The 18997-nt window shown below is 42.9% G+C and overlaps 1 protein-coding gene across 1 annotated transcript in view; it reads left to right on the top strand.

The window, feature by feature from the left end:
• Positions 1–6153: 6153 nt before the first annotated feature.
• LOC139644524 (regulator of G-protein signaling 6-like) overlaps positions 6154–18997 on the top strand; it is an 86495-nt gene continuing 73651 nt past the window's right edge. Inside the window, exon 1 of the mRNA XM_071519902.1 lies at positions 6154–6369. Within this exon, the coding sequence (XP_071376003.1) occupies positions 6154–6369 (216 nt within the window). The remainder of the gene's footprint in view (positions 6370–18997) is intronic.

Below are 18997 nucleotides of genomic sequence, written 5' to 3'. Positions count from 1 at the left end.
CATTCAAACCATCAAACTTCAATTCTCCAAACTTTGGCTTAATTCAAATAGAGACAACAGTAATTCATTATATACCATACTATAGTTATTTTTTTTATCATTACATTGCTTCATGTTGGATATTTAAGCTTAATTCTGGGGATGACCATCAATGTGATCTATGGTATCAAATTTCATTGGATATTGGCGTGTCTTTTGGTTGATGCCAGGCTTAATATGGCTGGAGTGAAGTCACTTATTCTGCCTGATGAGACTTACTCATGGAATAATTACTGTATTTCAATTCAAACAGACTTCACTCACTGTGTGCAATAAATGTAGAGGGATTTGTCCAGGTGAAACTGGTGCAGAGACATATTGACTTTATGTACTTAGAGTTTCAAGATATATTGACACATGGTTCAAGGGCAACTGCACCTCATACAGTGCAACATACATATCGGTTATGTCTATATTATATCAAACAGTATGTGAAGTTAGCCACCAGTACATCCAGTGTAGCATAGAGCAGTGATAGTGAATACTATGAATAGCATGTAAATGGATGCATGACTGACAAGTTAATGGACCTTTTATAAAAATGTTCTTTGACTTCATCCTTGATTTCATTCTGTAATTGTTACAGAATACACCTTACATGACTTTCTTATTGTGACTAATGATCAAAATTAGTTTAAACTTCTGATTAATCACACAATGAAGATCATTGGAACCCACTGATGTTGATGTCAAGATCAAGTTTTCACAAAGCCAAACTTAGGCTTGTATTTGGTGTCTAGAGCCTTTAGATGTGGCTCCCAGTGCATAAAGATGGCGGTCTGCCGGATTGACGATGTCATTTATTTCATGGCCGGCCCGCAGTGTAAAGCGTCCAGACATCATCATCATCATCCAGTCTTGCCAGGGGCAGACAGGCTGGATGATGGAGCAAACACTGGGTGCACTTTACACTGTGGAAGGTCCGGGGGGAAAAATAGCCTAGACTGGGGAAAGAGCAAGAAATCTCACTCCGCCTCTACTTCCTGACATCAGAGCATGTGCTGGAAAAACTAAAGGTCAGGCCGGAGTCTGTCAGTTCTCAGTGTGATCTGAGGTTAAAGTAATAATCCGTGACATTCATATCAATAAATGTCTGTTCTGCTCCTCTCTGTCATTGATTGCTATAACATAACAGTGATTCAACCTATACCCAGTTCATGAAAGCTTTTACATTTGCTGTTCTAAACACCCGGTGTCTGGTAGGTCTTACCTAGGAAAAATACTGTGGCGCACAGTAAGTGATGCATTTTATGTTTCTGGCTTGTTTGTAATAAATAGAAGAACTGGGGAGTTAGCATGAGCAGCGATAGCCACCATGGTTGAACAGATATAGAAAAGAAACTCAAAATCCAAGGAAAAAGACGTCACAGTACTGGACACACTGTTTGATTGACAGGTGATCTCTGAGAAGTGCAGTGCAGAAACACCACAGCAATGAACGCTTAGCACCAAAGATGTCATCAACAGAGTATCTATCTTTCTAAAGAGTATTACTTTAAGCAAAGTTCTCCACATGCTAAAAGTGTTGTCAGACCTTGGTGCTTAAAATCATGATTCTATGAGAAATCTTTTTTGAGAAACTCTTGCTCTGCTAACAGTCCTTGGCATGGGGAAGGTTCACCTACTGTTCATTCAGCACCCAGGGAAGGCAAGAACTCTCACTGAAGTACATATCCGAGGGTTAAACCTGCACTAGGCAATTCTGCGCATTGGCGACCCCAAAAGGCAAGTCCTGGGGTTCAGTCCGAGAATGCTAAGTCGATACTTCTGTCCTTGTGGAGAACGTTCTTCCACAGTTATCTTGGGCAGAACGAACTTCTCGAAAAAGCGAGAACAGAAAATCAGCTTTACAGTCTGACATGGGCCGTGTGCCTGAGGTCATGTGATCAGTTAAGACACACAAGTGCTCCTATTCCTAGCTGTTTCAACCGACTCTACACCGTAGACCCTAGGTACCCAATTCCGGTCCTCGAGGTCAGATGTCCTGCAGGTTTTTGTTCCTCCCTGATAGTTAATGGCCTGTTAACCACCAGGGAGGAACAAAAACCCGTAGGACAATGGACCTCGAGAACCATAATTGACTGCCTTGGCTACAGTCTTCGGATGTGATGTGTCATTCTCGCAATGAATCTTGGGGCTTCCCAATGGTTCTCATCAGCTAAGTCACCATGGGATGCTTCCTCGGTTGGTACATACAATTCCTGTACATTTCCGTCATCCCGCTCTTTTGTTTTGGAATTGTACTTCGGCCATTAGATATTATGTCAATCGCATTATGAAGGATACAAGAACGCATATTGAGAAAGAGCCAGTTTGTATTTCACTCTTAAGTCTTGCTTCGTCTCTTCCTAAGTGTCTACACCAGGATTTAATTTGGGCAAATCGGGCAAATCTACAGCGTCTCCATTAGGTTGGATGGGATGCACTTCGTCTGTTTTAGCCCCACTTTGTGATTCAGGCTGATAAGTCGGGTGTATTCAGCCTGAACCTGGTCTAGTCATTTATACGTACAACTAAGGGGAACTGAGTCATCTCCTCTAGGAATTTATTTATAGCGATAGTAGGAAGAATGAGAGGAAGCCCAGTAGAGCAGGTTCTGGTGGGATGATGTCAGGCCAGCAGGGTCACATGTGCCTCCAGAGACGGGGGCTGTGGGACTAGGAATTTGAGCATTTCTGGAAAACGAATGAGGCATTTCTATTCATGGTGATCCGGAGATTAGGGCTACCTGTTAAACAGATGGTACCTCTCATATGAAAGCAGCAATTCATTTAATTTGAGAGTCATTGATTCAGAAATGCATTAAATTCATGTCCCATTTGGATTTGCAAACAAATACATCATGCTCATCCTTCAGCTGGAGCTGAGCTTCTGAGGAATTGATGATGAGTGTGACCCCCCCACCCCCCCTCCCCCCCCCCCCACACACACACACACACACACAAACACTGCCTTGTAGGTATATACCCACACTCACAAACACACACAGAGCTGGCTGATGAGTTTATCGATCTGAGGAGCCAGTTGACATGGAGCTAAATGCCAATGCCACTAGCACAGACAGGCACTGAGACACGCACACACACACGCACCATCTACATTCACACAGCAACTATGAGATGCTCTACTTTAAATTCACTGTTGATTAGTGACAGAAGTGGGTACAGAACACTGGAGCACAGTGCGTTATTTGGCTGTTCAGAAGTCAGAATATAGATTATACTATGTACACTAATGTAAACTCAAGTGATAGTACAATGTCATGCAGAATGGATGGTTGGTGGTTAACGCATCAGTCTAATTTCAGATATTTTGATCATTTCTTGGAATACTTAGAAACATGTTTGAATGGGCATTTTGATTGTGAGATTATAGATGTTAACATTATTTTTCACATCTTGAAAAAATGGATGATAATGATAAACACACCATTTAAACTACAATGAAATTGTGTGGTGGAGTAAAGATTGTACTGAAAGTCTGAGTACATTGTGTAACTGGAGATGTAATTGACTTTGGAGGCAATACAAAAGCACCTGAGTGTCTGAGTAGGCCTATTCCAGTGGATTACATTTTCTAGCAGGTAATCAGCAAGGGTGGAATAATGAATTACATTTACTCTTGTTACTGTAATTGAGTAGCCTTTTGTGTACTTGTATTTTTATAAGTATTTGTCAGTAGTTTTAGTTGTACTTTACTACATTTTAAATCGTATCCGTCCAGAGTACAAATTTTGCAGGCTCTCCATAAGCATTACTACATCAGAAGCTTGTGTAGCTAACTACATTAAATGCTCAAATGTATCCATGATAGTAGTGTGACAGGTACAGACCCAGGTAGATCCTTGTTTGTTTGTGTGGCACTACCCTCTACATAAGGGGTAACCAGTGAAACCAATGGGCTAATTATCAGGGTAGCATTAGGCACACCTGGGTTTCATTTCCCCTCATCATAGGAAGCTGGTTTGTGATTGTGCTCCTGTGCTGTGCTTGTAGCCTATGGTCAGCCTATATGCTAGATGGGTTTTAATGACATCAAACTGGTTTCAAACTGTTTCACAGAGTAGTTCGCCTTATTCTAGGTTTGATCAGTCTGGGTCCTTATGGTTCCCCATCAGATTGGGACTGTGAATGGGGACCAAGGTAATCTGTGTTTCTATTTTCTTGTTCTTGGTTTTAATGGTTTAATGCTGGTTGACTAATGTTATCCTGAAAATAGGGATGATGGTCCAGTGAAGCAAAGTCCCAGCACAGCTCTGTCCAGAGGAGTGTAGGAATTCCCTGTGTTGACTCTTAGTACAAGGTGGTGTTTGTGCCCAGGGGTATTTTCCCTTTTTTTTTTTGTTTGGTTCATTTTGTAATGGTCTGAAATCCAGACTATGGTAACTATTATTTGTATTTCTGTTTCTTTTTGTAAGTTACCGCCCCTGTTGTTTTACCTTAGTTGTATTATGGTTTAGTTTTTCCCTTTTGCCCCAAGAGACTGACCTTTACTATCATGTGGTGGTAGTGTTGAGCCCGGGTACATCCTGTCTGGTCTTAGAATACCTTTGTTTTTTTTGTGTGTACTTTGTAATCTTTATATTGTTATATCTTGACAAACCGACTGTAGTAGGTAATACTAAGAACTTAAAATAATTGATATTTTTATATTTTGTAGCTATGAATAACATGAATAACATTTCCATAGCAGCTTCTGGTGTCCCTCATTCTCAGCATAACCTTCAATAAATACACTTTTGAAACCACGTCTCTGCTTCCTTACAAACTTACCTGTGGATATTTCATAGAAAAGTGATTTTACTTCCACTTAAGTAGAATCTCAGCAAAGACACCACACTTTTACTTGAGTGGAATATTTTAGTACTCTTTCCACACCTGGTAATACGTAATCTGTAAGACTTTACATTTTGAAAGTAACCTTTGCAACCCTGCTGCTCTTTGTGCCGACACATTACTGATGCCGGATGAGATTTGCATTTCCTCACTGGCGGTTGTGATCAAAGTTGGGATCAATTCTATTTCATTTCAATCAAGTAAGGAAGTGGGTTTTTCCTCAAATCATTTCCAATATTGAGAAACCCTTTTGCGCGTCGATGTTGTCATATCCAGCCTGTAAAGAAAGCGGCTGATTGAAGATGAATGTGCTATGATGAGCGAGCGAACGGCATTTTCTATTTCCGTTTAAAATGGAGATTGAATGGGGAAGTGAATCGGTTCCCAGTTGTGGTCGGGATGAGGATGCAGTTAGGCTGGTCCTGGATCAGTGACGCTGATTCAGTCTGAGAACCCAGAGGAGCGAGATGTGGGAGGTAGAGCCTGGAGACTCTTCTCTTCTCTTCTGTTGTTTCCCCTCTCCTTTGTTCTCCTTCTTCTTCTCCTCTCACCTTGGCTCGGCTCTCCTCAGACATCAATATGTTGACAGCTGTCAGACCATCAGACACGAGCTGATTCAAAGTGTGTGTGTGTGTACGGTGTCTCTTTTGACATCTGAACTGGGCTTCTGTCTGAATGCTCACCTTAGATTATTACAAATCTTGTATATTGGTAAATGCCTGAAGTGAATTGGAAGTTTCTTTATACTCTCTTAATCCTGAATTAATCCTTATTTCCCCTTAACAATAGAATACTCCCAAGTAATGGTGTCTTTTATCGGTGTCCTCATTTCACCTTGGGATACTGAAAGAAAGAGAGGCTGCGGGGGGCGGGGGGCGGGCGGGGGGCGGGGGGGGAGAAATTCAAACTAGACTTCTTCTCTTCTCCTGTCCCTTCGGTCTCATGTGATGGGGAACGAGGAGAAATTGCAGAGCCGAGGAGGGAGAATAGAGACGACCAGGAGAATTTATGATGCCTTCATTTTATCCGTCCTGTCCCCCCACTGACAGAAGACAAGAAAAAAGAGACGGATGGGAGGGGGGGGCGAGAAAGGAGCAGAGCCCAGCGCTGAGTCGTGCTATCTATCTAATTCATCCCTCTCTCTCTCTCCCTCCAGCAGGTTCCAGTCGCAGAGGAGAGAGAGCACAGAGCGGACGAGGGGGGGAAAGGCTGATACTGATACAGAAGGAAGGATAACCGAGGAAAAGAGAGAGAGAGACTGAGAGGGAGACCCCCGGCGATGGCTGAGGCACCTCAGCAGCAGCAGCAGCAGCAGGAGCGGGAGGAGGAGGAGGAGGGGCAGCAGCTAGGGCCGAGCGCGGCGGAGGCCGACGCGGGGCCCGAGGAGGCCAAGGAGGGCGTCCAGACCCCCCCGGCCCGACCCCTGCTCTCCATGAGGTCCATGAGCAGCGTGGACCCGGACGACGACTCCCCCAACATGATCGTCTACAGAAAGGTAGGAGGAGCAGCAAATAATATAATTTAGCAGATTGGTTAAAGTCAGTGGGTGTTCAGCTTTTGTGGTCAAGCGGTGCCGGGGAGAGATTCCGGTTTGAGCCAGGAATATTGTCCGCTCCAGGGACCCGTAGTCGCCCCCCCCTCTCACTTCCCGTTCTCTTTGTTATTCTCCAACACAGAAACAAACATTAGAAAGAAGACACAGGTAGTTGGAACGAGATAATTAGTTGAAGAAGTCATTTGTGCCCGGCTGCAGTTATCAGTACTTAAAGAGAAGCTTCAACGCCGGTGGTGACAGTGAATCCCCAGGCAATTAAACAATGCAAAGCCCACTCCGCAGTCCTGTGATGTAGAAAATCTACAACCAACTTGGCTAAGACTCAGACCAAAGTCTTAGAGGCAAAACTTGGGCGGACGTGTTTTTAATTGCTTTTTGGGGATCAACTGTTGGAGAGCGTGTTTGTCCCCTGGGTGTGTGTTGGACAGCTGACTGAAGCGGTTCAAGCCTAACAGTGAAGTTAGTGATGACATTTTGAACACAATCGATTGGAAAATATGGCCCAGGTTTGAAAATAACTGGAATTATCCTTTAATTTTGAGTAACACTAGCGCTAATAATACCACTGGTGTGAGACAGAGGCTACCAATCGTCTCCACCATGGTCTCATTTGTTTACGTTAATTATATCAAGGTGTCCCAATTAATTTGACAAGCATATATTGATGTTTAAGAATGCTATGAATAATCAGAGAGAGAGAGAGAGAGGGAGAGAGAGACTCAATTGGTTCTTACACACCTTTATTGGGCCAAACCTTGTCCCTTTTTGGCCCGATAAAGAACACCTTAAACTGAAAGACCTTGATTCATCATGTCCCATTGTCATTATGCATCCACCCTGCTGAAGTGTCTTTGAACATGACACTGAATATCCCTACCAGCTCCAGGTCTGCCGCTCTATCGCTGACCTTTTGACCTCTGACTCTCCCCGCGGAGAGAAAAGGTGAATCAAAACAGAATCTCATTATCCATATCACACACCGAATTGGATAAAAGACAGAGGGGGCGTGAAATGAATCCATTCCCGACGCAATCTTCCCGCCCCGTCGGACGATCCGGGCCCGGGAACGGCAGCAGGCATGCGGATGTAGATATCATCATCGGCCCCCCCCCGCAGTGTTTCATTATGATAGATGGACTGAGAGGAGTGTATCAGTATTGCTTACCAGCGGGCGTTCACATGTTTAGCATGACTGCAAAACCAGCTATTATGCAGTGGGGGGGGGGGAGAGAAGGGCAGGCGGTGACATTGACTTAAGGTGAGACATAACAGCTGAATAGGGAGAAAAAAAATCCTTTCATCCCCATCAGAATTAAGTTTTGTATCTTGAATATGGACCCAAATACATATCTGTTTTTGTACTATACAGCTTCCGGTGCACTCTTGCCTTTCATTTATGTTGTTATTAACACATTCAAATTAGGTAATAATTCATAAACATGCAAGAATATCGATTAGAACAGTTTTAAGTTGAGTTGTTTTTCATACAAGGAATATGTCATTTTGAGAAATTTGAGAGATGTTTTTTTTTTGATGAGTGTTCTGTAGATACTGTGAAACTACAGTAGTCCTAGAAGCAAAATATTGTAATATCTCAAAATTGACCAATCCAGCCAAACAGCATTTTCTCCTGTGGCGCCTCGCCTCACCTCAGTCCCCCCCGTTTGGCTTTTTTTTTTTGGATGGAATCTGAAATGTGTTGTTTGGATAAATCGTATTAGAGAGACTCAAAGCGGGTGAAAGTCATGGCAGAGGGCCAAGAAATGGCACACACACACACTCACACACACACACACACACACACACATAAGCCTCAGGTTGGGAAAATAGCTGAAGTCACGGCCAACAGTTTTCCAGCACTGTGTCTGAGTTGATTAGTAACAACACTGCATTTGCTGTTAAAACAGGTTAGTAATACAAACAGATGTTGCTGCTGAGTGTTTATGACAAACAGAAAACTAAGACCACACACACACACACACACACCAGCCTTTGTCCGCCTTAAGTTTATCACTCTAATTTGTGATTAGTGACCTGAAACTACGGCTAGACTGATATTGGCCTGTTATTAAAGCTTTACAGTAATATCAGCCAGCCTCAGGGGTTTCAATGGAGAGTTTTAGCGTCCCAACATGGCCTGAATGCTTTTTTTTCAGGCTTTTCCACCCTGACAAGAAAGAATACATAGATTTTTTTTGGGCATGAAAATGGTGAAATTAAGAGATATTGAATGTCGGCACAGAATATCAGCTATCGGCAGCTTCGGTCCAAAAATATCAGTATCGATATCGGCCTTCAAAAACCCATATCTGTGGAAAGAGGCTGGAGGTGCAGCAGGAGACCCGAGAGACCAACAACCACTGCCTGCTTTGATGAATGACAAATGAAAGAAATGGGGAGGTGGTAGAGAGAGGGAGAGAGAGAGAGAGAGAGAGAGAGGGGGAGCAAGAGAGGTAGAGAGAAGGAAAGAGAGACTGAGAGAGAGGAAGACAGAAAGAGCGAGGAAAAAGAGAGACGGGTAGAGGTAAAAAGAGAGAGAAGCTGGAAAAAGAGCAAGAGAATGTGCGATAGAGGAGAGAGAAACAGAAAGGTAGAGAGAGACAGAGACTGAGTGAGAGGCAGAGAGAGAGGTGGAGAAAGAGAGAGGGAGAGAGAAAGAGACGGGTGCATACACACACACACACATACACACATATATTGAGTGTATGACTAAGCAGCAGATGGATGTTGCCACACCTCACACATCCAGTGAAACACTAAAGGTTACTTCAGGTGAACAGCAGTGCAGCTGAGATTTGGTTCAATACGGTCTGTTTTTTTCAGAAAGAGGGAGAAAAATACATATTGCGATATTTACGATTTACTACAGCGAGGGTGCGAGATGATATTGCGTGTGCACAAGATCGCCCTCGTCCCCTAATCCATATCCTCACTTTCATAATTCCGTGCACACAAGTTCATTAACATATTCATTAACACATCGATATGCCTCGATTTAGCTCGATTAGTTGAGTTTACTCGATGCCGTTGATTTATTTTGTTCAATTCAGCGGATATTGGGCTGAACAAAGATGTGTGTTTAGTTGAGTCGGGGGGGGGGGGGGGGGGGTGGTTTGGATAGATATGGGGAAAACAAAATGGAAAAAAAGACAGTGAACCTGGATGAGTGAGCAGGCCACACACACACACACATTTCACGTAATAGGATTGTTTCATTACACTGCTGTTGGAAAACTGTAATTATTGTTTGGATTATTCTGAAATGTGTGTGACCGGGGGGTGGGGGTGGGGGTGGGGGGGTAGAGATTACAGCCGCAATTGCTTTACACACCTTCAAATAATGGCTGGAGACGGCAGTGGATGGTGTTTAATAATGCTAATCACATTACCGCCTGCAAATTGGAGCGAATTGTCCGTTTAGCTTCAAATCCCATGGAGGACTGGAGGTGTAACAGCCGCTGTGGGAAACGTGATCCAGCGGGATTCGGTTATTGATCGCAAATTTAAGGAGGGTAATATCAATCAGTGGTTTCTAACATACATAGGCTCACACACACACACACATTGCCCCGGTAGTCCATTATCAAACATAAGGTAGGCAGCAGACAGCGGACACACTCTGCCTCTCCCTCTCCCTGTCACTAGCTCTCTCCACCTGACTAACTCTGCAGGGGTGTGTGTTCGTGCGTTCATGTGTGTGTGTGTGTGTGTGTGTGTGCGTGCGTGTGTGTGTTGTGATATGGCCGGCAGATCGGGCCAACGCAATCAAGCTGCGGCAGCCCCCGCCGGGAGCTGTCTGCAGGAGGACTGTCCACATGCCGCACGGCGACGCCCGCTGCATGTAGAATGAGGAGGGAGGAGGGAGGAGGAGGAGGGAGGGGAGGGGAGGGGAGGGGGGAGGGGGGGAACGGGAGCGCTCGGAAAAAAAAGTTTGACACCGGTTTCTGCTTCCGTTTTAGCTGTCAGGGGAATAGAAATAAAATGGGAAATTTGGTTTCCATCAATCCTGAAATATAGACTGGAGACTACATGAGAAAATAAACGGAAAGAGAAAAAATGTATTAGTGTTGGGTGAGTTGTTATTGTTCTCTGGTGATGGCCATATTTCATGAATATTATATGAAAATGGAGTAATGCACTTAGCAACATTCTACTGAACCAGCTAATGACTATACTAACTATGATGCAGCCTTATACAGCGTGTAAAAACTCTAAATTTTAGCGGAATTTGCAGTTTATCATTCATCCTCCTCATCATCACATGCGTGAAAACACCTGGACGGAAGCCCCGGCTACTGACTCCCCAACGTTTGCTATGTTACGCGAAAAGGTTTCGTGTCGTTATGAAATATGGATGCCGCCGTCTGTATTCCCATTAGTCTCGGCGGATGAGTCATCAATCATCCGGAACCATTGGGGGGGGATGGGGGGGAGGGGGCAGAGGCAAATATCACTCCCGATTCTGGGTTCATGGAGTTAAAGTATGGAGTTAATGGAGCATTGAGGAGATTTTGGCCCGCGTGACTTTTCAGCAGATGGAGGGTCAGTTGTTTTTTTTTTTAGTTGTTTTGTTGTTCTCGAGGGTTAAATGCAGAGCGGAGCGGGGAGAGCCGATCCCGGGTCAGTGCCTGCAGAGCAATTAGGACGAGGAGCGACGCCTCTCACCTGCAGGGAGCCGTTCACCTACTGGGGCGATGGCATATACTCCTCTATCTATCTCTCTATCTATCTATCTATCTATCTATCTGTCTTCTGCCTTTCTTTCTCCTGAAGGGAAGAAATCATAACATACAGTATATAACTGTAATTGTTTCTTTTGTTTATATTGGTAGTTGTTTATCTATCTATCTATCTATCTATCTATCTATCTATTTCTCTATCTAGCTCTCTCTATCTCTCTCTACCTATCTATCTATCTATCTCTATCGATCTCTCTATCTCTCTCCTCTACCTATCTATATATCTCTCTATCTATCTCTCTTCTACCTATCTATCTATCTCTCTCTCTCCCTCTCTCTCTCTCCCTATCTCTATCTCACTATCTATATACAGTATATATCTATCTATCTATCTATCTATCTATCTCTCTCTCCTCTAGCTCTCTCTACCTATCTATCTATCTCTATCTCTCCTCTACCTATCTATCTCTCTCTATCCCTATCTCTCTCTCTATACCTATATACAGTATATCTATCTATCTATCTAGAGGATGTGTGTGTGTGTGTGTGTCTTTACAGTCTATACATACATATTTGTGTGTAGAAGACTGAATATTCTGTCTTCTCTCATTACTAGACTGTGTTTTTCTATAGTCAGCTTCCCTCTCAGGACAACACACACACACACACACACACACACACACACACACACACACACACACACTGCAAGGTGACGTTAAGGTGAGGAGATTCAGTGCTGTTGACAAGGCAGGAGGGCGTTGACTCTGCGTCTTCGCCAGGCTGAACTCAAACCTGTCAGCCAGCATCTGCTCAGCAACACTAGTGTGTGTGTGTGTGTGTGTGTGTGACAAAGAAAGCGAGAGACGGCGAGAAAATGGGATGCGGAGAGTGTTTCTGTATGCTGCTGTTGGCGTTCATATGTGTGTGTGTGTGTGTTTGTCTGCTTGGATGCATGTGTGTGTGTGTGTACATACGAGCGCGTGTGTTTGCACAGCCGCGCGCGTGTGTGTGTGTGTGCCAGCCACCTTTTTCAATATTCTCCGGTCTCCAGTCTGATAATAGCAGTCGGGCCTGTTTACTTAACAAGCTGTTTATACATATATCTGTTCCCATAATCCTTTGAGCCGCCGGAACGCTGCAAAAAAAAGAAAAGAGCTCGGAGGTTGAAAAGCCTTGTTGACTCAGTCGTTTGATGTTGCCCTTGCAGCGGGGGTGCTGCACTGCACAAAAATGTCCACCTTAAAGGGAAGGTCCACCCAAAAACACTTTAAAACTGTTATAAAAACTGCTATTGGCGATGCATCTTGGATTTCTGGGTCTATTTTGTCGTTTGGTGGTGTATTTTTTCTTATTCCCGTGGATATCTGGCCAAACGTAGATGATGTGATGTCATGTTGAGATATTTCCAGCAGTTTTGACAGCAGAAAATCGTTCAACTATCTAAAACATCAATGGTAAACGTCAGGTTTTTGGTGTCAGTCCCTCAGAATCAAAGAGCGAGGGCTTCTTTCTAGATTCTCCATTTTGCACCAACTATCATACAGGAGAAATCCATCGTAGAAGAGGGAGAGAGACCAACTTCTCCACCGATACAACAGCTTTTTCTTTTTTTTTTATACTTTTTTTCTGTTTTATAACACAGTAAACATGAGGTCACTCAGTTACATTGGATGATGTACATAGGAGTTGTTAGTCATAGAATGGTATACTTTCATTCACATTCACTTTTGTGTTTCACAATTGCAAATATAGTTTCAGTTGTCAGACTCTTTCTTAGTCAGGTATGTATCCCATTTAGACTAGTACTCTTCTCCCCTTTCTTTCTGTAATCTTAAACTGAGTGTCATATGTTCCATACAACAGCTTTTTCTTGACTGTTGACTCTCACTCTCTTGCATAGTTTCACTTATTTCATGGACCTTTCTAGAAATGATGGTCAGAGTCTTGAAACGAGGAGGCGGGATAAGGCAGATCAATTTACTAGTGTCAAAAAATGTCACTTGATTCAATGTTAATATTGTGAAACAAGGCAGAAGAAGGCTTTTTCTGATGTGAAATGGGTCTCCTGTGAGCCTGGGTTTACTTTTCCTAAAGCATGAAAAGTTCTGTGACTGGTAGTGAAATCATTTCACTTGTTTCCAATGCAGTTTTCCTCGTTTGAGGAATTTTCTGGAAGTTTTCTAGATGTTAGATGAGGCTGGGTTCATGGTTTTAGTCACAAATTGGATATCAAGAGCCGCATGGAAAATATGTTCAATTAGTGTTCTGCTTTTCCCCCCACATAGAAGGATGTTAGATCTCTTTAGGGAGGAAAAATGCATTACATCTCAATCATTTGTCCATTGCCTCCACACTAATGGTCGAAGTTATTTGCATTCAGTGTATTGGACTGGATCAGTGAACTCAAAGTCATTTAGTCGTGTTTCAGATTTTTCTTTCTCTTACAACCAGTGAAGAATATTGTCAATGTGGGGGAGATAACTTGTTTCATTTTTTTTTTTTTAAATAACAATATTGGGGAACAAGGAAGCAGAATAAATCACTTGATTTGGTATCAAGAAAATTCACGAAAATACTTGAAAGAAGCTGCTTTGCATTATAAACAAGTGAAATGATCTCACCCCACTGGCAGAATGTTTTACTTGTTTGAAGAAAGATACAATTTTAAGATTAAATACTACACTTAATGACTCGTGTGAGCTCCTGCAGTTTGTTTGTGTGTGTGTGTGTGTGTAGAGACAGGCAGGCTACCAGAGGCAGACTGGACCTCATATGGGTCTCTATCGGCGAGTTGGAGATGAGTTCCTCTCTATAAAACAGACCTGCAGTGTGTTTACTCCGGCTCCAGCAGATCCTCACGCTGTTAGCATCTCTATCTGTCTCAAGTAGTAACTCTTCAGAGAGAGGGCTTCACGCTGCAGAGTAACTACTGCAAAGGCTGCGAAAATGCTTTTTTTTTTTTCACACCTGTCTTTGAAGAGAGAGGTTTTTTTTGTTGTTGTTTTGTCGGATACTCGAGTCTGGCAGACTGGGAACTGTACACTGTACACTCTCTCTCTTTAATATTGTTGTTTTGTGTGTGCAATGTCCGAAATGCTTTAAAGTAGTAGTCCCGACACAGAAAAAGGGCTATATTATATATTAATGCACTGATCAATTTCCAGGTATATACATTGCTTTTCATGTTTACTTGCCCGGTCCTTGCAAGTCTACAGGGTGACTTCGAATGCTTTTCACACACACACATACATGCACACACTTAGACTGTATGGCTGCCTGGACTTACATACATGTACACAGAAAAATTAAGTTTCTCCAAGGTTTCTTTGGTTATAGGATAGTGGTTCATATAGAAGTATAAACACTTGAGGAATCGTCTGATTTGTTTGAATAAAAAAACTGGCCAATCAGAGTAAAGAAGCCAATGTGATGCTTTAAAAGTTACTTCACATTTGAAGCATTTCATACATTGTTAAAGGATTCAGTTTTGGGTGAAAGTGCCATGTAGAACCATTTGAGCCTCTCTAAAATGTTTCTTTAAAGCAGTGATTCTCAACCTTTTTCATATCAAGGACCCCTAATTTACGACAGATTAGGTCCACGGACCCCCCGTTTGATGAGATGTTGTCTCTCGGACCCAAATCTGAGAATATTTTTATTGTTAGATATGATTTTGTCCAGAATTCCATGACTATCTGTATTGCAGGTAGAGAGATAACAGAGAAACTATGATCAAAACAGTCATTCTTCTACATTCTCTAACGGTGTTAACTTGTAAATTAATTAACAGTGAAGTTTAACAATTCATCAATTTGCTGGGGACCCCCTGGAACCCCCTCAAGGCCCCCTGGTGGTCCCCGGACCCCACGTTGAGAAACACTGCTTTAAAGCACCGAAACGAGTTCTACGATGGTACTGCACGAGCCTAAAGAACCATTTTCTGTTACTATATGGAACCACTTTTGTTAAGATTACATACTGTGTAAATGTAACATTATGAATATGTACGTGGCGACTCATATTCCACTTTGGAGCTTTGGTTCTCGACCCATCTGCCCCCTCACAGCCCGTAACAATACAGTCACGCCTGCTCACAACAAACCCAGCACGTATCTGTTATGCTACAGGTATTCATAATAATGAATATAAACATGAAATATATTTGTATGCTAGATTATTTTCTTTTCACATCCTACAGAGCCTCTCCACAGGTTTTTGGCCGGCTCAGATACTGTATATTGTTATTTTAATCACGTCGGAACATCTTTTTTTTTTTATCAGAAAACATTTGAAGAGATTCTCGACCTTGTGGCTTTTTTTTTTTTTTTTTTCGCCTGCCGCTGGGAGCTTTTTCCATTTACCTCGGTCAAAACATTTGCCTAGTGTATGGGTGATTTGAGGGGAAATGATGTGGAACGGCACAAATCATCAAACGCATTCCCTCGGAAAATATAGAAATTAGAGGAAATGCTAGGTAGCTACATCTGCTGAACCCCAACACCCTACTGTCAAATCGTGTGTGTGTGTGTGTGTTTGTGTGTGTTCTCGTATGGATATATGTCTGTAGGTGCTTAACAAGGTGCATTCTGGGCCTTTAAGGGAATGTTGTGTGCATTTCTGTGTGTGCTGAAATTCTTTACACCTGTACACTTATTTATTTGCAAAATGTGCGTGTGCGCTCGTGTCTGTACACATGTGCGCGGATGCATGTGTGTGTGTGTGTGTGTGTGTGTGTGTGTGTGTGTGTGTGTGCCTGCTGCCTGTCACTTAGTGCCGCTGAATGACTAAGCACATCTATTCATAGAGCCGCCGCCTGCAGATATCCGAGGAGCGCTCATCACAACAGAACAGGTAGGGAGCAGCAGGATAATCAAATCAAGGTGATGGGGAGAGGCTAATTGGGAAGTTTTAATTACAGATTTTACGATGATGGGATGATCGCTCTCGTCACACTATTCAAACTTTCTTCTTTTCTTTTTTTTTTTTATCTGGCGGCTGCGTCTGCTTTGCGAGAAGTGAAATCCTTGCTGTAGTTTGGCGGAGGTTTTTCAAAGTTTGGATCAGTGGGTCCCGAAATATCGCAAGGTTCATCGTTGGCCTCGGCTGAAGGTCTTTGACTGAATCCACCGGCTGTGTTGTGCTACAGTAAGCCTTCCCAAGCCTCTGTGACATAAATTAACTACACTGAATGTGCAAAATATTAGGGACATCTTCCTTTTGTGCAATCCACATCTCAACTGTCTCAAAGCTTAAAACGCTTCTCTTTATCTACATCTCCTCCTTTGTGATTGGTGTAGATTTAATGAGGGAAATCAATAAGGGATAACGGCTTTTACCTGGATTCACCTTGTCACTGGACTTCATGGAAGGATATCCATAATAATAACCCCTAATAACCCCAAACTGATGCTTTCTTTCTTTGTTGTTCAGTAAAAGTAACGGATCGGGTCAGAAGTTGGTGTTGGCCGATATTTACCTTAAAGTTTAGTGCTCTGAATGGGTGCTGGTGGTGAAAAAGTGGTATTGGTCTTTCGCTAGGGGGGGGAGCGTCCCCTGGGCCTGCAGAAATAATGACATCCTGAGTCCCTACTGAGTTCCTGTATCAGTCCGTTCTAATCCAAACTAATCCTAGTCATTGACGTACAGCTGCACTGATTCAGGGTGGTATTTCTGGTCTGAATGAGTAATTGCCACAACGAACCCAAATTCTGGCCTTGTAAGAAGAGTTTGACTCACTTGCACGCAACAAAAACTGTCCTCCTAGTTGAAGAAGTCCGTGATAAAGTGTAGAATCATGTCTTTGGTGTGTATTATTGTACCAGATCTGGGGGCTAGTGGTTAGAGTGGGAGGTTTGGTGTTTGATCACCTGGTCAAGACGAACTTAAACCAACGGGAGCTGGTCTGTCTTTGCTTGGCACTCATTAAAGAGATGGATAAGAGAGTAAGGCTTAAGCTAAATTTGGAATATGTTTAATTTCTAGCATTCAGTGGCTAAAAATACGCAGCTAAGCTGTGCACGTGTACAACAGTGTGTCCAAGAAAAAGAAGCCAGGGGTGAAGAGAGTTTCTTGGATGCGTAACTTCACTATTAATTAAGGTTTATTATCAGCTATATCATGTCACAACATAGAGATATTTTTATACTTGTATTTAACCAAGCAGGACAAATTGTAGAAAGAAAATGCTTATTTCTAATGAGAATCTGGAGTTTATATCACTGCTGTCAAGTGCAAACTGAGGAACTAGGAAAAACAGGCTTGTTTTTAGCTTAATCATCATGCGTTTATGACTTTATCCAATGAGGTTTCCAAAGGCCAACGGTGGTAAATTTTCTCAAACCACAGAGGAGCATTTAATCATTCAGTTTAAGTTAAAGAGTAAATAAACCCCAAACGCCTTGACACCCGGTGAAAAGTAGGGTGCTGAGTCGGCCATCTGCTATTGGCTGATCTTTGATGCCAGTAAAGCAGGTGGTGACATCATCGATCTGGGTTTGGACAAATTTTGGTTTGGGGTTTAGTTAATGTGAAAACGCCTAAAATTGGAGTTACAAGGTTTTTACATGACAGCAGTGATATGCTATTGCCACTTTACTATCTATACTGAATAAGTCAAGACAACCATGACAGTCGAGTCTCCTTAGCAATTATGCAGAAGTGTAGTTACTGTGGGCCCAGGAGTCGGACCATAACTGTTTCATATTTAGACATCAAAGTGCTAGAACAGGAACAAACAGGAACTCTAGAACCCGGACGCGCTAGAAATGAAGCTGAAATGAGCCAGTCCCTTTTTTTTATTATTTGGAAAAGTAAAAGGTCTGAGGTCTGTCGAGGCGTCGGTGTGTTTGCCGTGCTGCGGTCGTGTTGGACAGCAGGTGTCAGAGGAACCCGCTCGGCCTCGCCTCTCTGTCAACACTTCTCACATTCACTGGATCATGTGAATATAAAGTGACTGCAACCAATCTGTGTGTGCATTGGGGATTTTGCAGTGTGTGTGTGTGTGTGTGTGTACTGGGTTTGGCAGGATATCAGTGAATTCCCCGGGCTGTTTGTAGAGTAACAGGGTGATACTGTACCAGACAAGGTGATGGATTAATATTCACATTTCTGGACAGAGACTCACCTGAATATAAAATGAAGTCTGTCCTTTGTGGGTATAGTTCACAAGCTCAAAGTTTTCACATTATGATATTGTGGCACCATGAACATTCATATTAAAACGGCTTTGGAAACTTTTTTGAACTGATATCCTACAGCTGTCAACTTTCATTTTGGCGCTATACACAGAACATTGTGTTTGCTTGAATACTATACACTACTGCTGTGGATGTATCACAGGGGGGGGGGGGGAGCAGACCAGAAATTGTTTGTGAGATGTTTATGATGCAGCTGGTGACACAATGCAAATAACGAGTTAGGACAACAACGCCCGATAAGCAAGCGGTGTTGTTTATCTGGGTTTTGTAGCACCGTAATTCTTTGTTGTTCACACAGTGGTCTTGTCCCTAGAGCAAATTGTTTAATCCCTAATTAATCTCACAGTTATTCATGGTGTAATGGGGATTAACATATTGTTTTGTTAGCAAAACAATGACGCAGACGTTCTCTAAGCTGTAATGAGACGCAATGCGACCTCCTCCCTCTTGTCAAATTTTGGCAGAAATTACAAAGGATTGCACATCAAAGGAGTGCAACTACACAAAGAACATTTGAGCTCGAGCGTGCACACTCGCAAACACGCGCGCGCGCCCGCACACACACACACACACACACCCTCGGAGACAATTAGGGAGAGGAAGAGAGCGCGAGAGAGAGAGAGACGGCAGAGTACTACTAATTGGAAGTGAATGCATTCAGCAAGGTGTTAATATTGGGTTAGGCGGTCCGGC

Source organism: Centroberyx affinis, unplaced genomic scaffold (assembly GCF_046629955.1).
Source record: "Centroberyx affinis isolate AG114_WGS23_722 - 3 ecotype Tasmania unplaced genomic scaffold, CSIRO-AGI_Caff_v1 ptg000749l_1, whole genome shotgun sequence".
NCBI lineage: Eukaryota > Metazoa > Chordata > Actinopteri > Beryciformes > Berycidae > Centroberyx > Centroberyx affinis.
The sequence above is the reverse complement of the archived record's forward strand: the minus strand, read 5'-3'. Positions and strand labels throughout refer to the sequence as shown.